This window comes from Notolepis coatsorum, assembly GCF_963971535.1.
Source record: "Notolepis coatsorum genome assembly, chromosome: 9".
Lineage (NCBI taxonomy): Eukaryota > Metazoa > Chordata > Actinopteri > Aulopiformes > Paralepididae > Notolepis > Notolepis coatsorum.
In genome coordinates, this window is record NC_140173.1 from 30,123,960 (window position 1) to 30,150,057 (window position 26,098).

A 26,098-nucleotide genomic window follows, 5' to 3' on the forward strand; every position below is an offset into this window, starting at 1 on the left:
ATTTGCCTGGTTCTGGAGATATCTGCCATGGAGAGATCTGCTGTCACTCCAACACAATGGAGATGAAGGGCGGTGTACTTTGGTACGACGGTCTGTGGATTATCCTTAGTAACGGGTCATGATTCCTGCTTTTTGAGTTTCTCTTAATGTATTTTGTCTGCATTTTCATTCAAGATTCAAGAGGTTTATTTGTGACATACATACACAAGGCATACAATGAACCCCTCATTGAATGAACCCCATTGCCACGAACCAAGTGCCATTCAGCTCCATTGTACTGGAGTGACGGCAGACATCTCTATCGCAGACAGCTCCAAATCACACCGACACTATCTGGATGGATAGCAAGCTGGGTATGAGGGAAATGTGTTTTTCTGAATTTTGGGTGAACTGCCCCTTTAATGTAATCAGCAAATTATTATATATATTTTTTTAAATAGACAGAAAATAAATTTCACACAGAGAAGCTGGGGGCGAAAAGGTGGCATTTCGAAATGGGCCTTTGCTGGTTTCAGACCCGTTCACACAGAAACACCATCTCTCCCTCCGTCGCACCGTCTCACCAGCGGCCGATTAAATAGGACGACCCGATATGAACCCTCAAGTCTTTGAGGGACAGGACAGGTTGTTGTCCCGGTCCTGGGATGGCTCAGTCTCCGCGATACTCCGCTTCAAGCCTTCCCTCTCTCCCCCTCGTCTTCCCCCCCGTCCCTCCCGCCGCCCGCGTCCCCCCCGTCCCTCCTGTCGCCCGCGTCCCCCCCGTCCCTCCTGTCGCCCGCGTCCCCCCCGTCCCTCCTGTCGCCCGCGTCCCCCCCGTCCCTCCTGTCGCCCGCGTCCCCCCGTCCCTCCTGTCGCCCGCGTCCCCCCCGTCCCTCCTGTCGCCCGCGTCCCCCCGTCCCTCCCGCCGCCCGCGTCCCCCCCGTCCCTCCCGTCGCCCGCGTCCCCCCCGTCCCTCCTGTCGCCCGCGTCCCCCCGTCCCTCCTGTCGCCCGCGTCCCCCCGTCCCTCCTGTCGCCCGCGTCCCCCCCGTCCCTCCTGTCGCCCGCGTCCCCCCCGTCCCTCCTGTCGCCCGCGTCCCCCCCGTCCCTCCTGTCGCCCGCGTCCCCCCCGTCCCTCCCGTCGCCCGCGTCCCCCCCGTCCCTCCCGTCGCCCGCGTCCCCCCGTCCCTCCCGCCGCCCGCGTCCCCCCGTCCCTCCTGTCGCCCGCGTCCCCCCCGTCCCTCCTGTCGCCCGCGTCCCCCCCGTCCCTCCTGTCGCCCGCGTCCCCCCCGTCCCTCCCGTCGCCCGCGTCCCCCCCGTCCCTCCCGCCGCCCGCGTCCCCCCGTCCCTCCCGTCGCCCGCGTCCCCCCCGTCCCTCCTGTCGCCCGCGTCCCCCCGTCCCTCCCGCCGCCCGCGTCCCCCCCGTCCCTCCCGCCGCCCGCGTCCCCCCCGTCCCTCCTGTCGCCCGCGTCCCCCCCGTCCCTCCTGTCGCCCGCGTCCCCCCGTCCCTCCTGTCGCCCGCGTCCCCCCCGTCCCTCCTGTCGCCCGCGTCCCCCCGTCCCTCCTGTCGCCCGCGTCCCCCCCGTCCCTCCTGTCGCCCGCATCCCCCCGTCCCTCCCTTCCCTCCTGTCGCCCGCGTTCCCTCCGTCCCTCCTGTTCACCGCGTGACCTTCGTCCCTCCCTTCCCTCCTGTCGACCACTTCACCTTCGTCCATCGCCTCCTTCCCGCCATTCCGCGTCTTGCCGTCGTCTCTCACCGCCGCCCCGTCCTCCTTACAGGCGGCGCCCCTCGGTCCGGTTCTGACCGTCCCTATGTTGGCCTCCGCCTCGGTGAAGTAGTTCTGGAGGACCGCCACGGGTCCCTTGGCGGAGAACAGGTGGTCCAGGTAGGCCTCGGCGTACTGATCGGAGGTGATGAGGTCCAGGTTGGTGGAGGAGTACACAGGACCGGGGGCGTTCTCGGTCACAGCACCTGTTATTATAATAATAATAACTTGATTTGTATAGCACCTTTCATACAGTTCTATAATAATAATAATAATAATAACTGTATTTGTATAATAATAATAACTATTTCTATAGAACCTTATAATAATAATAATAATAATAATAATAATAATAATAATAATAATAATAATAATAATAATAATAATAATAATAATAATAATAATAACTATTTGTATAAAGCACCTTTCATACAAGAGACCTGTTATAATATAATGATAATGTTATTTGTATAGCACCTTTCATACAAGGGATTGCAGTTAAAAGTGCTTTACATCAGTGAGAAATAAGACATAAAATCAGTGTAAAACAAGCAGCGAGAGCAAAGCATAAAGTGGGATAAAATAATGCAGATATATTAATCAAATCATATCAGAACCTCATGTTCCAATATGCTTCTTGCAAAATAAGTAAAATAATAGCAAGGGTAAAATGAGCACATACAATCACAGTTTTTCACAGTAGGATCTAACAGCCCAACAGGCCACTCTGTTTATGGTTTGATTCAGTTTTAGTAGAATAGAATAGACATGAAATGAGCACATAAAGTGCAGACATATAAAATCACAGGTTTTTTTAGTGTTGAGTTTAGTTCAATTCAATTTCAATTAATTTCCAATTGGGTTTCATTGTCAGAAAAAGTGTGTATTGCCACACGACACGCTGTAGGCTAATTACTGTAGGCAAACAGAGAGGAAGAGATTATCTAGAAGAGGAGATGGTGTAGTGGTGCAGAACCCTGGCCCGTTCTGACCTGGGGTCAGATCCCTCCAGAACCTTCTCTGCTGTGTCTCTAGAACCATATGTACCCCTTGCTGGCCTGGGGTCAGATCCCTCCAGAAACATCAACCTATGAGACCCAGACCGATTAGGTCTCCCTATCAGCCGCCTCCATAAATCAATTACAGTATAAGGCTAATAAAATGGCTGTTCTGTGCTACAAGGGGTTAAAAATAAAATATATGCCGGTGTAAATATGGCCTATTTGAATATGGTTAAGAGAGGTGTCTCCGGCTGTGGTATGTGGGGTAATGCTTTAGATTCAGTAAAACCAATGTGTAACAGAATGTACAGGTGGAAATGGTTCTATCGCTGTGCCGTCTTGTCATTTATCCAATCTTGACTTAATTATTTAGAGGGAAAAAGGTTGGCAGTATTAGAAATTGCTGTATAACAACTCGTGATTTTAACACGTATCACATGTTAGCATCTTCTTAAAGGTGGACTTCACCAAAAACAATGCTGATTTATTTTCCATTATTTTTATAATCTCACACAGATCCAAAAACTCTAAAACGCTTTGCAAACGTTCATTTAGTTTGACAAGTTATTGAGAGTAAATGAGTTTGAATATGGCCACCAGTGATCATGTCATCGGGGACATTGAATCCGTGTGTTGTGTTAATTACAGCTCAATGAAATGACAAGATAGTAGTCCCTATAAGACAAGGTGTTGCTATTTTACATCATTTCATGGAGCTGTAATCAACACAACACAAGGATTCAACGTCCCTGACGACACCACTCGTGGGCCATATTCAAACACATTTACTCTCAATAACTGTCAAACTAAATTAATGTGTGCAAAACTGTTTCGAGTTTTTGGATGTGCGAGAGATTATGTGCAAAATAAACCAGCAGTGTTTTTTTTTTGGTGAAGTGCCCCTTTAACCTCTTAAGCCCGGAGCCCTATTTTCTGAAAATCCGCCTAAGATACATACCGTACCTAAGTAAATGGAATATTGCTCCACTTCTACAAGGTCCATTTGCATGTTCTTGGTATCTAGGGACATCTATGGACCTCAGTGAATGTATTCCCAGTGTCAGAAATATTGTGTCTATTACTAACTAGGCTTGCTTAAATTGTGATGAAACAAAGGAGAATATGAATTATGATTATTTTCTTTGCATCTTTGACAGTGAATAAAATGCAAAAAATTACCAGACATGAAAAACTGCCACTGATCTCATTCAGTACCTTCTTGAGATAACGTGCACAGATAATTTAAGGAAATTAATGAAGGGAAGATGATTAAACAGAAGGTTTTGTAGGACCAATGCAATTAGAAATATTATTATATAATATAGAATAGCAGGCTTATAAATTACCTTATTATAGCCAATTGGCACATTTATGGATTGTGCTTAATCTTATCTTTCAAATGCCCAAGTTCAATTTGGATTTAGTATCACCAGGCGTGCATAATAACAGATAATGACATCTACTGTATTTACAGTAGGTTTCTTATTCTGGCCAGAGTGATGCCATTTTGAAACTGATTCAAATCTGATTGTTGCTCAATGCTAAAAATAGGGGAGACAAACTAACTGCTCTCCAATATATGCCAATAACGTTAAAAAGTTTTGTGGTATATTATCCCGAGTAATAAGAGATATTAAAATGATTCATACAGAATCCATTTGCTTTTTTTTTTACCTAGAGGCCTCTGGGTAGGGTGTTTCGAAAAATTCCAACGCTCATTAAAAACTCTTGATGTCCTCTTCAAAATGGCATCAACAAAACTACAATTAACGACGGACAATTTTTCAAAATGGCCGACTTTTCGCAATAAAAACAGAAAAACTCAAACTAAAATCTATCTAATAACACTTTAACCTATTGGTAAACTAACGTATTGATGATAATATACATTATAACTGCTGTTGCGACATGGTTATGATGTTCATACTTGAATACGTAAAAAAATAAAAATAAAAAAGATTATTTTGACAGACAGTCTGGAGAACTTGATTTATGACGTGATGTCATTTGCGGTCCGCCCCCGGGCCACACGGGCGGAAGAGGTTAATGTGAGAACAGTGATTACAGAAACAGTCCTGAGCTGAAAATGTAAAGGGATATTTAAAGACGGACACCTTTCTCTCTCTCCATGGCGGAGAGGGGGACAGTGGCATTCCGTCCCGTCTCTTTGTCCGTCACGGTGAGACCCGTCATGCTCCCCTCCTCGTTCTCCCCGCCGGATGCATCACTTGACCCCCGTAGGCCCCCTCGACACTTCACCACACACACAGTACTGGCCTTGTGACGCCTGAGAGAGGGAGGAGAGAGGGAGGAGCAGGAGGGAGAGAGGAGGAGGAGGGGAGGGTTGAGAGAGAGGTGGAGGAGGGAGAGAGGGAGGAGGAGGAGAGGGAAGGGGGAGATAGGGAGGAGAGGGGGGAGAGAGGGAAGGGGGAGAGGGGGAGAGAGGAGGGTTGAGAGATGTGGAGGAGGAGGAGGGAGAGAGGGAAGGGGGAGAGAGGGAGGAGGAGAGGGAAGGGGTTGAGAGAGAGGGGGTTGAGAGAGAGGGGGAGGGAAGGGGTTGAGAGAGAGAGGAGGGTAAGAGGGAAGGGGTAGAGAGGAGGACGGTAAGAGGGAAGGGGTAGAGAGGAGGAGGAGGGGAAGAGGGAAGGGGTAGAGAGGAGGGTAAGAGGGAAGGGGTAGAGAGGAGGACGGTAAGAGGGAAGGGGTAGAGAGGAGGAGGGGAAGAGGGAAGGGGTAGAGAGGAGGGTAAGGGGGAAGGGGTAGAGAGGAGGAGGAGGGGAAGAGGGAAGGGGTAGAGAGGAGGGGAAGAGGGAAGGGGTAGAGAGGAGGACGGTAAGAGGGAAGGGGTAGAGAGGAGGAGGAGGGGAAGAGGGAAGGGGTAGAGAGGAGGGTAAGAGGGAAGGGGTAGAGAGGAGGAGGAGGGGAAGAGGGAAGGGGTAGAGAGGAGGGTAAGAGGGAAGGGGTAGAGAGGAGGGTAAGAGGGAAGGGGTAGAGAGGAGGGTAAGAGGGAAGGGGTAGAGAGGAGGGTAAGAGGGAAGGGGTAGAGAGGAGGAGGAGGGGAAGAGGGAAGGGGTAGAGAGGGGGGTAAGAGGGAAGGGGTAGAGAGGAGGAGGAGGGGAAGAGGGAAGGGGTAGAGAGGAGGGTAAGAGGGAGGGGGTAGAGAGGAGGAGGGTAAGAGGGAAGGGGTAGAGAGGAGGGTAAGAGGGAAGGGGTAGAGAGGAGGAGGGTAAGAGGGAAGGGGTAGAGAGGAGGAGGAGGGTAAGAGGGAAGGGGTAGAGAGGAGGGTAAGAGGGAAGGGGTAGAGAGGAGGGTAAGAGGGAAGGGGTAGAGAGGAGGGTAAGAGGGAAGGGGTAGAGAGGAGGGTAAGAGGGAAGGGGTAGAGAGGAGGAGGAGGGGAAGAGGGAAGGGGTAGAGAGGGGGGTAAGAGGGAAGGGGTAGAGAGGAGGAGGAGGGGAAGAGGGAAGGGGTAGAGAGGAGGGTAAGAGGGAGGGGGTAGAGAGGAGGAGGGTAAGAGGGAAGGGGTAGAGAGGAGGGTAAGAGGGAAGGGGTAGAGAGGAGGAGGGTAAGAGGGAAGGGGTAGAGAGGAGGAGGAGGGTAAGAGGGAAGGGGTAGAGAGGAGAGGAGGGTAAGAGGGAAGGGGTAGAGAGGAGGAGGGTAAGAGGGAAGGGGTAGAGAGGAGGGGAAGAGGGAAGGGGTAGAGAGAGAGGAGGGGAAGAGGGAAGGGGTAGAGAGGAGGAGGGTAAGAGGGAAGGGGTAGAGAGGAGGAGGGGAAGAGGGAAGGGGTAGAGAGAGAGGAGGGGAAGAGGGAAGGGGTAGAGAGGAGGAGGGTAAGAGGGAAGGGGTAGAGAGGAGGAGGGTAAGAGGGAAGGGGTAGAGAGGAGGAGGGAAAGAGGGAAGGGGTAGAGAGGAGGAGGAGGGGAAGAGGGAAGGGGTAGAGAGAGAGGAGGGGAAGAGGGAATGGGTAGAGAGAGAGGAGGAGGGGAGATAGTGATAGAAAGGTACTAAATTATATATTATTGTATTATATTATACAACTAGAAGATATAGACAATAATTACCTATAGAGTGGTATGATCTGTGTGAGGTCTTCTTGGTATTGGTCCAGGGCGGCCCTCGCAGCCAGGGGCTCAGGCTGGCCCTCTAGCCCGGACAGATGAACCAACATCTGGGTATGAAACGCCGCTCCACTGGCCCATTGCTTCAGAGACCTGGGGCGACAGGGCAGTTCTAAGAATAACCTAAGCACTTAGTAACTTAAGACACAAACTAACCAGCAGGTACAGTATGTCCCCGAACACTGAGGACTACTGTTCTACTACTCAGTACTACTACTGAGAACTAATGTTCATGTTTTTTTTGTTAGAATAGCGCCACCATGAGGCCAGCCGACTCAGAACTTCACAGGCCTGCTTGCTGTAAGGCAAACATATTTGTCATGTTTGGTGTAAATAGGAAAGTATGTTCACAAGTAACCAATCACTTCCTGTTTACCATGCGCTTCTCAGAAATGTTACCATATTGGTCACATGGTTGGGACCATAGATATATGTGCCTAGTCGTGGATAGGAGGGACTTGTTGAGGCAACATCAGATTTTATTTTTTTTACATATTATGAAAGTACAGATTCATACCTTCAAAATAAGCCATCACTTGAACATTTTGGTGGGATACTTTTCAAGCTACTTCCTATGAATCATGGTGATATCACACAAACTTATTCAGAGAAAATGGCCTTGGAACCTTCTGGAGAGTTTCACACTTGTGTGTCAACTACAACCCTACCCACAATGCATTGTATTCCATGGCCCCCTCTCTCTCTGGGGACATTAACACCTTGCGTCAGGCTCTTTTGTTATGGCAATGACTCTGTCTTGTGGCAAGTTGTTGTGGTAGTTGAAGTATTTGCAAATTGTATTGTATCATATTGGAAATTCAAACAGCGTCTAGTTTCTGGCTGTTGTTTTATTTTTATTTTTTTTGGGGGGGGGGGGGGAGTCCTCTTTTCCCATTTCATTTATTTTTCAAATGTTGTTTTGCCGGTCAATGGTAAATGTAGCCAAACTAACACTGGGGTTTGAAATAAAACTATTGAATCAAAATAACTGTGTTTTGTTTCGTAGTGTGACTTGTCGTACAGACCTTGTAAGTCTAAAAGCTAAATGACTAAATGTAAATGTATTATAATGAAAATGGGGGACCCTGATATAAACAAGACAATCAAGTGAAAGAGTTAACCTTCTGTAGTGTGGTAGTGAAAGAGTTAACCTTCTGTAGTGTGGTAGTGAAAGAGTTAACCTTCTGTAGTGTGGTAGTGAAAGGTTAACCTTCTGTAGTGTGGTAGTGAAAGGTTAACCTTCTGTAGTGTGGTAGTGAAAGGTTAACCTTCTGTAGTGTGGTAGTGAAAGAGTTAACCTTCTGTAGTGTGGTAGTGAAAGAGTTAACCTTCTGTAGTGTGGTAGTGAAAGGTTAACCTTCTGTAGTGTGGTAGTGAAAGGTTAACCGTCTGTAGTGTGGTAGTGAAAGGTTAACCTTCTGTAGTGTGGTAGTGAAAGGTTAACCCTCTGTAGTGTGGTAGTGAAAGGTTAACCTTCTGTAGTGTGGTAGTGAAAGGTTAACCGTCTGTAGTGTGGTAGTGAAAGGTTAACCTTCTGTAGTGTGGTAGTGAAAGGGTTAACCTTCTGTAGTGTGGTAGTGAAAGGTTAACCTTCTGTAGTGTGGTAGTGAAAGAGTTAACCTTCTGTAGTGTGGTAGTGAAAGGTTAACCTTCTGTAGTGTGGTAGTGAAAGTGTTAACTGATCCAATCTTCTCACAAACTCACTAAACCTCACAAACACCAGCAAGGAAAGGCTGCATCAAAATAACTGTTCTGTATCACACTAGCTCCCGCTCAGCGTCTCATTGCATATATCTCGACAGAAGCTCCTCCCCCTCCCTCTCACTCGCTCATTGTCTGCCTCGCTCTGTTTGAGGAAGTGTCGGGTTACACTATCTGCCTTGCTCTGTTTGCTGTCGCTGTCAACCATAGAGGGGGCGTTAGTTATGCAAATCAGTGCTATATTAACACTTTGGTCGCCAAAAACGCCTAAACTCGTCATTCCCCGCCATGCTCATTCTGCCAAAGACGCCGTACCACGTCATTGAGATCAATATTTCAAAAATCGGTGATCGCAATCATATTTCTCCCCCGGAGACTTGAGATCTACTGTTGATTCCCTCTCAACTCTCCAACGGTTCAAGAACGCCATCTGGTGGCCGATCGGCGGATCACTCAAACCGGAAAAGGAAGCTGGTGCTCATTCCAATTCGGTCCGATCACTCGCTAATAGTCCCGGGACTCGAACTAGACACAATGGATAGCAATCCGTTACCAATAACTCGATAAACAACATGATTTGGACGTATATACTATCATACAACCTGGAGATGGATCGCATATTTCAACATCCCATAATAGGAATATTTCTGCTCCACGCTCATCGCCCAACGCTACGAGGAAGCTACGGTGAGTTTCAGCGTTTTTTTTTAACGTGTTCGATACAAACTGCTCTAATGATCATATCACCCACACTAGATGAATCATCTAACATTGGCCACGGAATTATAAACGACCCCCCCGCCCCATCCGGTCAACATTAGATGATAAGTAGTAACTTCTAGAAGCACGTCCATTTGAAATGTGTTATCTCGCGCAGATCGCTATCAAACTGTATTTGATCATCAATATAATGCATTTAGGGCTATAAATCACATTCTGGAGAATGCTGCAGAAAATGATAAAAACATACTTATACTTTAGACCGTATTTTAGTATGAATATGTGAATGAAAAAGTATAACGTTGCTACACCCTGAACAATAGATACTTGACGTTGAATGGGCCATAGTAATGTCAATTTAGCAATACAATTTAAAAAGTTATAGCCCTGCAAAGAAGGGGAACTTCTCCATAGACAAATAGAGCTGGCGTGGGATGGTTTATTATGGATATAAGCCTGGCGAAGAAAGTGTTAACGTCAGCAAAACCGTCAAATCAGAACAGCTTAGTTGAGTGAGGGAGGATCTCGTGAACTCGAGACTAGACTGCTGAGTCAATATGGTAATTAGAGACACAGACCCATTGATACTAACCCATATTACTATAAAACCATGCTAAACACAGAAAAAAGCCATTTATAATGCATGTCCCCTTTAATGCTGGCACTGAATAGATGGGCCCCGGAAACAACGTGGCACCCAAAGTGTTAAGGTGATGATCTGTACAAACAAAAATACTCTTAACTCGCTGAAATCTTGACGGATTTACAAACGTTATTAACGTGGCTATGATTCTTGCTTGGAAGATTATTATTATTTTTTTCATATGAAAGTCCATTATAAGTATGCAGTATGATAACTACATCTCTGACGTTTTTAACAAACCAAACGGTTGAAAACTTTGCAAGCTATGGTCATTTCAATAGTACATGCACCATAGACATGCATGTTATGAGTGGGCGTGCTCCACCTACGCAAGATGGCCACCATGTGGCAACACTATGTGGCAACGTCGGTCTCCGTTGGCCAGCAGCGCGGGTGAGTCATCTAGTCTATCTATCTAGGTCGTCCTCGGACGGGCCCTCCATCGGTGCTTCCAGTCATCCCGATCCTCCATGCATCTGGCTAGCTCGCCGGTGCTTTCTGTTCCCACATCTCTCCTGAGTACGTCCACGTAGGTTAACGTGGGACGTCCTCGTGATCGATGCCCGTGTGTTGGTTCCCACAGCACAAGTTTGCTGGTTGGCATCTCATGGTGTCTCTGGCAGTGACATGCCAGCCTCATTCTCCTGACTGCCACTTTATCGCTCACCTTTAGCACCCCCCCATACAAGTTTGCATTAGTGACATGCTCATCCCTGTTGATGTTGAGCACCACACGCATCATTCTGGTGTAGCACCCATCCAAGGACTTCTGCAGGGTGGGCTTCAAGGTCCAGCATTCACTGCCATACAAAAGGACAGACTCAACTGTTGTGTCCTTGGGCAAGACACTTAACCTACTTGCCTCGTATGAATGTGTATGCATGTGAATGAATGTTGGTGGTGGTCGGAGGGGCCGTAGGCGATGATTATTCGCCACGCTTCCGTGAGTCTGCCTCAGGGCAGCTCTGGCTGCAATTGCTTACCACCACCGGTATGACTGTGTATGAACGAATAATGGACTCTGTGAAGTGCTCTGAGTCATAATGGACTCTGTGAAGTGCTCTGAGTCAGAGAAGAGCGCTATATAAATCCAATCCATTATTATTATTATTATTATTATTATTTAACTGTTGCATGAAAGAAGTTGAGCTTGATTTGACGGGGGAGGTTGGATTTCCACACACTGGTCATGCCGTGATATATATCTATGGTTGGGACTATCAATGATCTAATGGCGCTTTTCCACTGCATGGTACCTACTCGACTCGACTCGACTCTGCCTTTTCGGTTTTCCATTGCCGAAATTTGTGGATGTTACCTGGTACCGGGTACTTTTTTTTGTCGAGGTTCCAAGTGGTGGAACGGGTACCAAAAAGTTACCTGAAACACTGATTGGTCAGAAGAGAAAATCATCACTACGTCATCATTGCGCTACACAGGGGGCGTCCTGCACAAAAACACAAATCTTTAAATAGCCTCGCGAATACTAAACATTAGCATTCAGTATTTGTTTGCAGCGAGAACAAAGTGCAATAAACCAACAAATATTCATTCAGTGTATTTTGCCTCATTTATTGATGAAACTAAACAGCAACACAATTTACCACCAAGAACAAAGAGTTTAGTCTCACAAAAAGATAGCAAATTGTGTTCGCTTATGTGCTAATGTGACTGGGATTTCCCATTATACAGTAACTGTTAGCATTGTGGCTAGTGTACATTAGCTAATAAGGCACTGGTTTCATAACTAGCTTCGATATGTCTTTGACTAGCGTCTTTGAAGGAGACGTCACAGGTATTACCTGCAGTGGAAAACGAACGAAGTACCAGGTACTAGGGCTGTCACTTTAACAAAAAATCGAATTCGATATTCAGAATTGTAGGCAAATTCAATTTCAAATTTCAGCATCAAAAAAGGTTTTTAAAATTGCAATAACCATGACCAGTAATTATTTGGAATACGTGTAGGTCAGCTACGTAATGGTGGAACGACTCACCTGCCTGCTTTCATCGTTGGTGAAAAACAATCTGCCGGAGCAGCAGGTGATACAATCCCGATAATTAGGGGAGCATCAGCTAGCCTGACGGCTATAATTACGTGTCGAAAGATTCCAGCCAGTGAATCCACAGAATTGGTGGCTCGCCAGGCAGGGCGAGGAATGGAGAGAGATGCGAGAGTAAAGAATCAATAATCCTTGTTGCCAATATTGTGTATAATAACTAGGGATGTCAGTTTATCGCATTAATTAGATTAATTAATTACACAGCAAATTATCGCGTTATGAAAATTAACTAAACATTTATTAAATAAAGTTTTTTTTTTAATTTATTTTAAATATTTTTAAATCTCATTCATTCCATAAGAAGGTACAATACACATTTACAGACTTTTTTTTAACATGGTCCATTTGCATGTTCTTGGTATCTGATTCTAGGGACATCTATGGATCTCAGGGAATGTATTCCCAGTGTCAGAAATACTGTCCGTTACTAGGCTTGAGTAAATTGTAATGAACCAAATGAGAATATCAATACATTTCTTTTTATCTTTGACTGTGAATAACACCATGCTAAACCAGACCTGAAAAATCTAAGCAAATGAATAAATGTTTATGTTTATGTTTATTAAAGGATCCCCATTAGAGACCCATGAAACGGCCTCTAGTCTTCCTGGGGTCCTGGACAAAACAAATACAATACAAATGTACAACAAAAAATACAAATAAAAAATTTAAACAATTTTAAATAAAAAAGTTATACAAATATACAAATTCACATTATAAAAACTAACATTCCAGTCAAACAACAAAAAATAGAATACACAGATAAGTTACATACTTGACATGTTTGCAAGATATCTCTTAATATTTGTTTTGAAAGTAATTTTATTATGTATTGTGGATGAGATGTTTTTCGGCAGAGCATTCCAGAGTGCTATTGACCTATATATGCCAGTGAGTTTGAGACAATTTGGTGCTGATTTTGTTCTGATGTTACCAGAATAAATAATGAATAAATGGAAGATGATTAAACAGAAGGTTTTGTAGATACAGTACTGAATTCTGCCATCCGGACACATGCCATTTGAAATATGATTATAGAATATCGAATATCAGGCCTAAAATGGTTATGCGATTCAAATGCGATTAATTAGACTAATTAATTACAAATCCTGTAAATAATGATAAATTTTTTTAATCGCCTGACAGCACTAATAATAACACAACGGTAGACGTTCAAACACTCAAGCCAACTGCCGGCAATAACAACACTTGGCATGTCGCAAAACCCATAGACAGTCAGTTTAAATTGTTTTCAAATTCGAATTTCTCCGTATGATATGTCGTAAAGATATTTCAGTCCCCAGATTACAGTTTGGTGTGAAACAGGCATAAATAAGCATACATTCCAATATGGGTTCATATGTCCTAATGGTAAATGTCTGGATATCAGGCTCATGATTTTATTTGATTTTTCTTTTTTTAATTAAGAGTTTGGCCTGATGGTGGCGCTAGACCAAAGTTCATGGGGTCACCAAAATCAACAGGGTTCTCCCTCTAGGGGTCATGAAGTTATGAGTTATCACATTCAAACTTAGGACCTGCCACGGCAGTGGCGACAATCAATTATATTCCAAACACTGTCGTTCAGGGATAGAATTACACTATTATTTCTCTACTCTACTTTATGGTATCTTGCGCTATTCTATTCTATTTATACATGGAGTAACAAATCTATTTATACCTGGAGTAACAATACTCTCTCCTCTCCCCTCTTCTCTCCTTTCTTCCCCTCCCCTCCCCCTCCCATCCTCTCATCTCCTCTTCTCCTCTCCCATCCTCTCATCTCCTCTTCTCTACCCTCCCATCCACTCTTCTCTCCTCTCGTCTTCTCTCCTCTCCCATCCTCTCCCATCATCTCATCTCCTCTCCCATCCTCTCCTCTTCTCTCCTCTCATCTCCTCTTCTCTCCTCTCCCACCATCTTCTCTCCTCTCCTTTCCTTTCCTCTCCTCTCCCATCCTCTTATCTCCTCTCCCCTCCTGTCCTCCCAGGTGCTCTCCTACCCTGTCCTGTCCTATCCTCTCCTCTCTATTCTCCCATCCTCTCGTCTCTTCTCCCATCCTCTCCTCAGCATTCCAATCCATTATTTTCTATTCTGTGCCATTCTATTCTCTACAGCAGTGGTTCCCAAACCTCTCCTCGAGGCACCCCAGCCGTTCCATGTATTTGTAAAATTCCACCACCAGCAGACCTGATTCAACTAATAAAGGGCTTGTTAAGTTGAATCAGGTGTGCTGTGGTGGTGGAATTTAACAAATACATGGAACGGCTGGGGTGCTTCGAGGAGAGGATTGGGAAGCACTGCTCTACAGTACACACCTGGAGTCACAGACCCCCCACAGCAGGGCGGTCTTCAGCTCGGTGAGGGTGAGGCTGAGCTGGGCCTCCAGCCTCAGGGTGTCCTGTGTCAGTCTGCCGTGGTCTCCCAGGTTGATCCTGCAGCGTTTCAGGAACTCCTCCATGAGCGACTGCAGCTCCGCCACGCGCTGCTGTAGCGTTTCAGGAGAGCACACAGGTGGGGAGGTCAGGCACAGACGCAGCTGAACAGGTGCAGTTAACCCTTTCACTGCCACACGACAGAAGGTTAACCCTTTACTATCACACAACCGACGGTCGCTGTGTGTTAGTGAAAGGGTTAACCGGCTGTCGTGTGGCAGTGAAAGGGTTAACCTTCTGTGTATTGTCGCAGTGAAAAGGGTTAACCGTTTTGGTAGTGCGGCGGTGAAAGGGTTAAACAGATGCAGTTAAACAGATGCAGATAAACAGATCAAATCAAATCAAATGTATTTGTAAGGCCCGACAACACACGTTAATAATGTCCCCATGGGCCGGACACGTCTTCTTTAAAAAAAGACAAGAAGAAACATACAAGATACAAGAGTTTTATTTGTCACGGCATACAGGTATACAGTGAAATGCGGGGGGTCTCACCCGCAACGATGTGCATAATACAAGTAATAATAATAATAATAATAATAATAAGAGTCCAACCAATAGAGCGACATAGACAGTGCAATAAACAAGTAACATCACAATAAATCAAGAACAAAACAAAAACAAAAAAAAGTCCAAACAAATTAAAAATAAAATAAAATAAATGCAAACTCACTAAAACGGACCACTTGAGATTAAATATGTCTAGACAATATCCTTTGCTGTTTACTAAATAATATTCAGTATGTATGTACGCATTGAAATGACGTGTGGGATTTTACCCGAGTTCGATACCCGTATGCCTATATAAATCTGTCCCTATTGGCGCACCGTTAATCAGGACAGCTATTGGCGCACCGTTAATCAGGACAGCTGGAAGCACCTGTGAAGTGATGTAGTCGGTCGGCAGCAGGAACGTTTGGTGCATCTTTGTTTCGCCTTTGTATTCCTGTGCGTCGCGACTTTTATCCTTTTGTATCATGTATTGATCGTGTGTTTTAAACAGAAGAAAGGACCTTTTCGCTTACATTCCTTGGAGAGCGCAACAAGGTATGCTTTGTTGTTTATTTGATTATGGTTGCAACTTTGTATAATGTAATTTGTAAATGAATGATTTTATGTCTTGTGTAAGAATGTAATCCTTGTAGTTTTGATACCAATGTTATTTAGTTTAGTGTTTGTACTGTGCTGTGGAAACCGTTATGTGAAATGTTTGTTTGTCTGTTTATGTACGTTTCCAATGCAGTTTTCACGGTGCTAAGATGACGTCACGGATGGACAAATAAATAAAGATCGTCTTATGCATCAGTCGAGACTCTGTCGTTTGGATCCAAGGGCTGTAACAGTGAAAACTTGCCCGCAACGTCTGGGTCTACTCTCCTGAGTCCTGCCATGCTGTGTTGCTGTCTTCATTGTCAACAACCCGCGTTCATCTGGTCCACGGCGCGCATTCGGGCAAGGACGTGCAGCAGCAATTTGAAGAGACTGCAGGTGCGGTGAGAGACTCTGATCAACAAACAAACAAACTGAACTGCTACTTGTTGGATTGATACGAACTATAGTAGCCTAAGCAGATCATCCCAACCAGCAGATGATGGTTATGAAATGTTCATGTTGGCTTATTGAACTGCTGTGCTAGATGATTTCTCATGTTTCATGCTTGAATGGTTTGATTTGAACTTGTAAAAAAATTAAAAAAAAGAGGAAAAAAAAGAACCTTCACCTGGAACTTGAAGTTACAATTCGCTTATGCTTAAATTCCATTAGCTTTGCCCAAGCTCCCTTTGATTGGACTATTTAAAATATTGATGTTTTGGGAGCTCAATATTTAATGTTTAATGTTTTAATGAGGTGAGCAGAAGGCTATTTCACAGAAGTCCTCAAGCTCTAGTTATCTAGTTTCAGTGATCTGAATTCACACATTAATTTGCAATAGATAGCAAAATGTCAGTGAATGGAGAAAAGGGAAAAGTCCCTGATGACAAGGACTTAGGTCCTAAAGAAGATCCTTCACCAGTTTTGATTGATTGATTGAAAAGTTTATTAACAGATTGCAGAATGGGTACAGTACAGTACATCTCAATACATACAATTGTTAAGGGGATGCAGACCAGAGAAAGACTTTCGTCTTGTTTCCACCAGGGTCCCCCATTTTCAATTCATCATAATTCATCAGTTGAGGAGGATAAAAGGCCTACTGACTCACAAGAAATTGCCACTGGTTCTCGCCAGCGGGAGCTAACAGTTAAGGGCAAACAAATGCGTGAAGAACAAGGTAAAAAACATTTAAAGGCATTTTTGAAAACGTATGAATCCTGGAAGAAAATAGCAAGAGAGTCTAGGACAAGACTTAAGACATTTTGTCTGAAGGAAGATCTGGAGAAAATAAACAAAGACATTCAATTTGTATATGACCATGTAATGCAAAATTATGAGGCACTCCAACGCAATTGTCTTAATACTACTGATGTTGTGCAAAAAATAGATGCTTGTAGCACACTGACTGCAGAGATAGGTGATATTGTGAGTAAACGACTGGAAGTAGGTCTAGACCAAGAGACTTTTAAAGAGGAAGTCGAAAAGGAAAGAGTGCGAATGACTCTAAATCGTGATGGAAATCAATCTATTTTTGGTAGCACTAACACAGAGAGTGTAATTTCTCACGATTGTTTCTCTGTTGTTAGCAGAGCCTCTAGTAAGCGAGTTGAGGCAGAGGCAGAACTTGCGGCTAAATTAGAACAAGCAAAGTCTATGCAGGAGATACAGGTTCAGCATGCTAAACTTAGTAAGCTGGAATGTGAATGGAAATTACATGAGTCACAAATGATGGTGCAAATGCAACAGAGGCAGGCTGAGGTCGAACTGCATCTCGAGGAGGAAAAAACAAAGTTGAAAATGATGCATGCAAACATGGATGTTAAAGTGGCTGCAGCTCGAGTGCGGACATACAATCAGTTTGAAGGTGATGTAGTGGGAGAGCCCAACACCACCGTCCCAGTCATCGTAAAAACTCCAACTTTTAATTTGAACCACCAACTAGGCACCACTGTTGCACTGCCCCAATCACAAGAACTCTCTCAGAGTTTTGCAGTCAATCTAGCAGAAGCAGTTGCTAGCTCACTTAGCTTAAACCGTCTGCCTGTTCCTGAGCCAACCATGTTTGCAGGTGATCCTTTGAAGTTTGTTGACTTTAAGATGACATTTACAACTCTGATTGACAGAAAACCTATCCCTGTTGGTGAAAAAATGCTGTATTTGAAAGGTTACCTCACAGGCGAGGCACGCAAGGCTGTGGAGGGAATCTTTTACCGGAGTTCTGAGGATGCATACGAAGGCGCCTGGGCCGTGTTAAAGGGCCGGTATGGAAACCCTTTATCATGCAGAAAGCATTTCAGGACAAGCTTATGAAATGGCCTAAAGTTGCCTCAGATGATCCTTTAGCACTGAGAGATTTTGCAGACTTCTTAAGGGGCTGCGCTGAGGCTATGCCCCACGTTAAGGGCTTGTCTATTTTAAATGATAGTGAGGAAAATCATAAGCTGTTGAGAAAACTACCAGATTGGGTTGTATGCAGATGGAGCAGACTTGTAGTAGAAGAACTCGATAGATCCGAAGAATATCCTACATTTGAACGTTTTACTGAGTTTGTGCAGAAGGAAGCCCGCATAGCCTGTAATCCTATTGCCTCTCCGTTCTTGTTTAGCTCCAAATCAGCAGAGGATAAGTTGCCCGGGAAGGTAAATGCATTCAGCACTAGTGCTCAAGTGAAAGACCATATACCAGAAAGCCTCCCTGGTTTTAGGCCATGGCTTTGATTGATTGATTGAAAAGTGTATTAACAGATTGCAGAATGGGTACAGTACAGTACAACTCAATTCAATTGTTAAGAGGATGCAGACCTGAGAAAGACTTTCGTCTTGTTTCCATCAGGGTCCTCCATTTTCAATTCATCATATGACACACACGACATACAGATAGACAGTACTGCTACATCTATACATTTATGACATACCAGATTTTCAAATACAGTACTGTTTGTGATACTAAAATCCAGAAAAAGAGTGTATATACATTTGACATAGAAACTGTGCATTGGAGGAGGTTGGGTAGGTGGGGTGGGGCTGTACATTGGAGGTGGGGGGGGACACACACTGTACATTGGAATACTGACATACATTTGACATAGAAACTGTACATTTGAGGAGGTTGGGTAGGTGGGGTGGGGTTGGGTGGGGCTGTACATTGGAGGTGGGGGGGGGGGGGGGGGGGTTGGGTACATTGGAATACTGACAAAGCCATGCTTGGTCTTTATTGTACAACTGGGTTAGGACATTTGTAGGGGCCAGTTTTGAATTGCAGTCTCCCGTAGGTGTTCTTTGAGAGTGTTTTTGAAGGTGGGTAGTGATTCACATTCCTTTACAGCTTTGGGTAGGGCGTTCCACATTGTTGTGGCATAATTGCAAAACGTGTTTAGTCCCTTGTTTGAGCCGAATCTGGGTTTTACATGATTTGTGGAGCTCCCTCTGGTGTTGTGATCGTGGTATTCACTGACCTTTGGGAAGTATTTTGACATGTACATGGGTACCTTGGTCGTGTAGTGTATCTTGTAGACCAGGCCCATTGCAAGTTGCTGTACTCTGTCGTCTACTCTAAGCCATCCTAGGTTGGCAAAGTGTGCAGGGGTGAGGTGGGTTCTAGGAGTCAGGTCAAGCAGTAGTCTGACTAGTTTGTTTTGAGATGTTTGTAATTTGGTTTTTAGTGCTACCATGCATTATCTGTAAAGAAGAGTTTCATGGTATTGCTAGGTGCCCAGCTTTCGCTTCCAAGTCCATGGCAGATAAAAGGTTGTTTATTCATCAGAATTATTTGTGCTTTGGGTGTCTGCGCAAAGGGCATGTCACTAAAGACTGTAGGACTCGACATATCTGTGGAGTGTGTGGCCGACGTCACCCAACATGTTTACACGAGGAAAGGGAGACAAGGTTTGAGGAAGCAGCAAATGGGGTTCAGACTTTCACAGAAGGAGAAAGAAACCAGGAAGTCCATAGGGTCTTGAGCCACGCGCTAGTTCAGAATGCTTCTGCCACCTCTAGCATTGTCCCAGTTTTCTTGTCATCTGCAAGAGATCCTCAGAAGGAGATTCTCACATATGCTCTTCTTGACACACAGAGCGATTCGACCTTTGTCTTGGAAAGTCTAGTCAGAGAATTGAACGTGGCATCTCGACCATTACAGCTGAAGCTTAATACAATGACTGCTGTAACTGAGGGGTACAATTCCCTGATAAGTATGGTATCATTAAACCACTACCGCTTTATGTACTTTAACTACTGGCCATACAGTACACGATATCTAAATATGATGAACACTTTCCACAATGAAATCGGTTCCAGTCAAAGGTAATAATCAAATATTTAATGGAGCAAAAGGTACATAGAATATTTATCTTACATTTATCATTTGAATGCACTTGTAAGGCAAATGAGTACTCGTAGGCAAATCAACACTGAATGTCCAATCTCTGGTTACGCAGGAAGCAAGTATACAACCTGGCTCTTAGGGAATTATATCTATGGTACACTTAATGATATAGCGGGATATTCTGGAGGGGGTCCTCCCGGTTGTAAGCCGGTAGGGGGGGTAGGAGAGCCGTCGGTAGTAGACCGTCTGGTCAACGATATCTATGGAGACTTCAAGTACAGAAGACAGTGCAATAGACTCTTGATCCGCAGATGAATACACCTTGGTTCTCTTGTAGGCTGTAGCTCCACAATGAAGAAGAAGCTAGGCGACCTCAGTCTCTCTGAGCGCCGACTCAACTTGACTCCTCTCGGGGGTAAATCCAACACTCACAGGCGTCGGCGATTATCCGCTCCACAAATCACAGTACCAAAGCAAATATATATTCCAGCCGCATAGGGCTCAGCAGTCGTCGGGTAGGTAATCCAGTGTACATGTCCCTCGGTCCTCGCCTAGATCTCCTCGGATGAAAGCGCCATGTGGTCGGCCCAACCTGGATAAGACTCTAGATAACACGAGGAAGCGTTGGAGATGCTGGTCACTTTAGAACTCTAACCGCACGATGCACCATACACGATAGACTATTATTACTTGATAGAAATACGTCGCACTTTGACGGTACAGTGCCAAACTCTGACAATTCAGTTATTAATTCGCACGAGGTCTCAATGCTATTCTAAGGCCAAACAGGCCATACTTCACCGCACGTCGTATCGTGGGTGAGGCTTCACGTTCTGTTACTAAGTTGGGAAGAAGGGTAAGGGACTTATACATTTACTTGCGCCATATTTATATGCACGGTGAACAAATAGTGCCACTCTCATTTCGGTAGCCGTATCCCTGAGCGGAGCCGGGGCTAGTACGGACATGTCTCGTCGGTACCTTTGAACTTGACGCCAGGGGCTGGTCCCCTGGCGCCTGGTCCTTTGTCCAATAAGAGAATGAACTATTATGGGCTATAGTAGGCTAAAGGGATATTCCGTGTATATGTACAAGGAATATACAAGGGATATCAAACGACATACAAATACTATTCAATATATATCAATAAATAAATATTAGTGCTGTCAAACGATTAAAATATTTAACTCGATTAATCGCATGATTGTCCAAAGTTAACTCGCGATTAATCGCAATTTAATCGCGTTTATTATTTTTTACCATAAACTGATATTTTTCAAGTTTTAATACTCTTATATCAACATGAGTCGACAAATGCTTGCTTTATGCAAAAAATGCATTGTTTATTTATTGCCACAATAGAAATACTGTCCAGAATCTTCAAGTAACTTATTATGTGCAAACTGCATTGTAAAACAAATGCAAGATCATAAACTAAAAGAATAAATAAAAAGCCCAACAAAAAAATAACAGATGGGCATACCAATTTACTAACTAACATTACATAGTAATGATTACTAACACAGTAATGTTGAACTTTACACGTCAAAACAGAGTGATGCACAAAATAACTTAATATAAAACAATGAATAAAGTGTGCATTAAACAGTGTAATACAGGACTCAAATGATATAGTGCAGTTAGGCTATAGCCTATAAACAGCTGTTCTGTTGTATTCAGCAGAGTCAGGCTGAACAACACAGCCTCATTCTCTTCTGTTCTTTTAACAGATCAAATAAACACCAGCTCAGCTTTCTTCTGCTCTTTTAACAGATCAAATAAACACCAGCTCAGCTTCCTTCTGCTCTTTTAACAGATCAAATAAACACCAGCTCAGCTTCCTTCTGCTCTTTTAACAGATCAAATAAACACCAGCTCAGCTTCCTTCTGCTCTTTTAACAGATCAAATAAACACCAGCTCAGCTTCCTTCTGCTCTTTTAACAGATCAAATAAACACCAGCTCAGCTTTCTTCTGCTCTTTTAACAGATCAAATAAACACCAGCTCAGCTTTCTTCTGCTCTTTTAACAGATCAAATAAACACCAGCTCAGCTTTCTTCTGCTCTTTTAACAGATCAAATAAACACCAGCTCAGCTTTCTTCTGCTCTTTTAACAGATACAATTAATATCAGTTATACTATGTGTGTGTGTGTGTGTGTGTGTGTATGTGTGTGTGTGTGTGTGTGTTTATGTGTGTGTGTGTGTTTATGTGTATGTGTGTGTGTATGTGTGTGTGTGTGTTAGTGGGTGTGTATGTGTGTTTGTATGTGTGTTTAAGTGTATGTGTGTGTGTGTGTGTGTGTGTGTGTGTGTTAGTGGGTGTGTGTTAGTGGGTGTGTATGTGTGTTTGTATGTGTGTTTAAGTGTATGTGTGTGTGAAGTGGGGATATAAGATGCACTGGACGCTTTTGGTAAACATGTGCCTCGTTACCACACTAAACAAGCCCCGACTGAGAATTGCTGCAATGTCAAAGACAAAAGACAAACAAATTGCCAAATATTGCTCTGTCTCAGCTATTATTGGCAGCTTAGCCGCGTGGAGAAGGAGGTGCTATGTGTACCCTTAAGTGTTCAGTGCTGCTTGGCCCCGATACATTTGATTCCCTGTTTATGTAATATAATTTGTGGAACCAAATAAAGTATTCAAGTGTGTGTGTGTGTGTGTGTGTGTGTGTGTGTAATTATTTCTTTGCACTGAGCCAGTTGCTCAAACAGACAAGCCTGTTGACATTTTCAGAAGACAGGGAGGCTCTCTTCTTTGAAACAATATGCCCAGACAGTGAAAACAACCTCTCGCATGGCACGGAGGTGGCAGGTGTTGCCAAGTACTTGCGTGCAAGGCAGGCCATCATGCTGTGTGCCCCTTCATGGTTGGACCACCACTGCTGTGGACAGTCCTCTGTGTCAATAGTTGGCTCCGCCCTGTAGCGCTCCACACATTTCTCAATGCAGTCCTCTTCCTCTTCATCCGATGAAGACGGTGGAGCAAGCAGAGCTAATCTTTTTGTCCCCTTAGGTGGCTCAGACGTCGTTGGTTGTTCCTGCTGTGCAGGCCACCCCCTGAGCAAGGCACTGATCGAACGCCACACCTCAGCCCTCTCAGCTTTGCTCAAAGACTTGAGGTCCTTAAACCTAGGGTCCAGAGCTGTCGCAACCCTCAGCCATGTCAAGTTTGTTTTGGCCTTGCGTTGCTTCAAGTCTGCTGTGAAGGTCTCCTTGAATTTCACCATATATGCTGGGTCATCCTCAGAGACATCCATGACTTGTGACAGATGGCACAAGGCTGGCAGCACCACTGAGCAGGATACAAACTTCTCTCCTCCGAGAAGTTCTGTTATGTACCTGCAATAATAGTGGAAAGAAAAAAGTTAGGAACTTGTTACATCACCCACACAAGGGCTGAGGACCCCCCCCCCCCCCCCTCACACACACACTTTGTTCAATACCCTTTTCTGTAAGTTTAGTGTATTTTACTTGTTACTGCATTGTATGTGTTTATCATGTCCTACTTGTAAAGCACTTTGGTTGGCTTTTAGTAATTGTAAATGTGCTATAAAAATAAAGCTGACTTGACACAGTCTCCCAGCTCTCTCTCTTGCCCCTTCTTCATCTCTCTCACACCCCCCTCTTTCTCTCTCTCTCACACACTCTCTTTCTAGCTTGCCCCTTCTTTATCTCTCACACACACTCTCTCCCAGCGCTCTCTCTCACACACACACACTCTCCCAGCGCTCTCTCTCACACACACACACTCTCCCAGCGCTCTCTCTCACACACACACACACACTCTCCCAGCGCTCTCTCTCACACACACACACTTTGAGTCAGAAATAATTCACCTGCAGGGTTCCAGTACTGTCTCCAACTTCTGCAATTTGTCCAGCTCAGCTGCTGTTGGCATTGTGACCTTGGTTGCATGTAGGGCCAGGACCTCTCTCAGTGGTTCTTGATTCCTCAGAATCCGCCTTATCATCTCCAGGGTGCTGTTCCATCTAGTTGAAACGTCTGGTGTGAGTGCCTCTTTAGATTTTCCATTTGCAACCTGCTGCTGCTCAAGCTCTGCTGCATTTGGTGCGCTGTGTCTGAAATGGCCCACTACCTTTCTGCATTTTGTCAATGCATTATCAAATGGGCTGTTTTGTAGAGACACTGTGATGGCTCGTTGGAGGAGGTGTGCTGCGCAAGGCATGTGTTCAAACGGGAGTCGGCTGGACGCTGCGATCATGTTGCGTGCACTGTCGGTGGTCAGTGTGCTGACTTTATCTTCAAGGTTCCATTCTCGGGCTACCTGCATGAAGTGCTCCGCGCATGTGTTGGCAAAGTGCCTCTCCTCTGTCTTCATAACAGTCAACGCATGTGACTGAAGTCCCCACTGCTCGTCAAAATAATGCGCTGTGACCCCGAGGTAACTGTGATTAGCGAGTGAAGTCCAATAATCTCCAGTGAGCGCAACTGTGCTCGTCACCCCCAATGCCTCCGCCAATTTGGCTCTCTCGTTTTCATACAAGCCGCCAATCTTCTTGGTAGTAGTGGCTCTACAAGGCAATTCATAAGTCCAGTCGTTGGATGCGATGCGTATGACTTCACGCAGACCGACATCCTCCACAATGTTAATCGGCCTGCAAGCCGTAGCCACCCATTTAGCGACCGCTGTTGTTAGCTTGCGGCTTGTAGCGCTGTCCAGCTGTTTCCCCAGCATATTATCACCCATCGTTGTTTGCCTCAAGCGAGGAGGAACGGGGGTGGGGCTATCTGCAATGGCACTGTGTTTGGCATACAAGTGGTATCTTAAACTAGACGTACTCCGGTGGTAACTCAACTCACATCGACAGTAGATACAAATTACCTTTGTCCAGTCGAGAGAGCCATCTGGCATGGCTTTGAAGCTAAACTTGCCATTCAAAATAGTGTCCTGTCTAGGCATTGTGCTGCTAACAGGGGTTTGTTGATAATATTATTTGCCGCGGCTTCAACGTTAGTGCATTGCTTCCGGATTTCCCAAACCACGGGGGCCCGAGGTCCAATCACAGCCCGCTCGTTAATCTCGCGACAAAAAAAATAGTGCCATTAAAGGAAGTCAAAGTTAACGCGATAATATCGCGCTAACTTTGACAGCCTTAATAAATATATATATTCGGTTTAATCTGATCCTTCGTAACAGCCGCCCCCTAATTAGTCCCACCTAATTAGCTAAGCAGAGACAGATTAACCGCACTGTCCACTACTCAATGTCCGCTGTGAGGGTCAGTCAGTTCACAAAGTCATGGGGTCATGGTCGTCATCGATAGTATCGGGGAGCCTTGGCAGTTCTATTAGCCTCGCCACGGGTCGGGTGTAGGTCCGCCCTTGGACGAGCACTTCAGCTGCTCGGACCTTTCCATCGGCACCGGTGATCACTTTGCTTACGCGGCCAGCCGGCCACATAGCTCGGGGTAGTGACTGGTCGATAATCATGACGACTGTTCCTTCTGTCAAATTGTCTCTCTCTTTCACCCATTTCTGGCGGGTCTGTAGACACGGTAGGTAGTGGAGTAGGAAGCTGTTCCAAAACTTGTCAGCCAATACTTGACTGTACCTCCACATTCTTCGGCCGTTCGCTTCTTCAGGCCTGTACATTGTCTGGGGTAGCGCGGGGTCCAGCCGCACCATCAAGAGTGTGTTGGGGGTGACTGGGTCGACATCTGCTACATCACTTGAGACGTAACCGAGGGGCTTTGAGTTCAATACTCCCTCGATCTCCGTGAGGACTGTCATTAAGACTTCTTCTGCCACGGTCTGGGCCCCAAGCACGGCGTACAGGGCTGTCTTTATAGAACGTACTTCTCGTTCCCAAGTTCCACCGAAGTGAGGTGCGTTCGGGGGATTAAACTGGAAGTCAATCTGGGATGGAGCGAGGTGGGTCTTAAGTTCTGGGCCCATAGCTTGGAAGCTCTCTCTCAGCTCTCTTTCTCCGCCTTTGAAGTTTGTCCCGTGATCAGACAATAATGTAGACGGTTTTCCTTTCCGTGATGTGAATCTTCGGAAGGCCATAAGGAATGAGTCTGTGCTCATGGTTGGAAGGAGTTCGATATGTATCGCTCTGGTGGTCATGCATTTGAATACAATACCCCACCGCTTCTCGGTTCCTCTTCCTTTCTTTATATACAGCGGGCCGAAACAGTCCATACCGGTGGAGTGAAAAGGCTTGTCGCCGAGTCGGAGGCGACAGGGAGGTAGGTCAGCCATCCGGGGTATACTGGGCTGGGCTCGCCACTTACG

The 26,098-nt window shown here is 45.2% G+C and overlaps 1 protein-coding gene across 1 annotated transcript in view; it reads right to left on the minus strand.

Moving 5' to 3' along the window:
• Nucleotides 1-600: 600 nt before the first annotated feature.
• The window catches only part of LOC311234565 (uncharacterized protein), a gene marked incomplete at its 3' end in the record, with an annotated part of 70,709 nt that continues 45,211 nt past the window's right edge, over nucleotides 601-26,098 (minus strand). Inside the window, exons 4-7 of the mRNA XM_084321814.1 lie at nucleotides 14,305-14,474; nucleotides 6,803-6,952; nucleotides 4,859-5,031; nucleotides 601-1,949 (exon numbers count right to left, since the gene is read on the minus strand). Coding sequence (XP_084177940.1) covers nucleotides 601-1,949; nucleotides 4,859-5,031; nucleotides 6,803-6,952; nucleotides 14,305-14,474 — 1,842 coding nt within the window. The remainder of the gene's footprint in view (nucleotides 1,950-4,858; nucleotides 5,032-6,802; nucleotides 6,953-14,304; nucleotides 14,475-26,098) is intronic.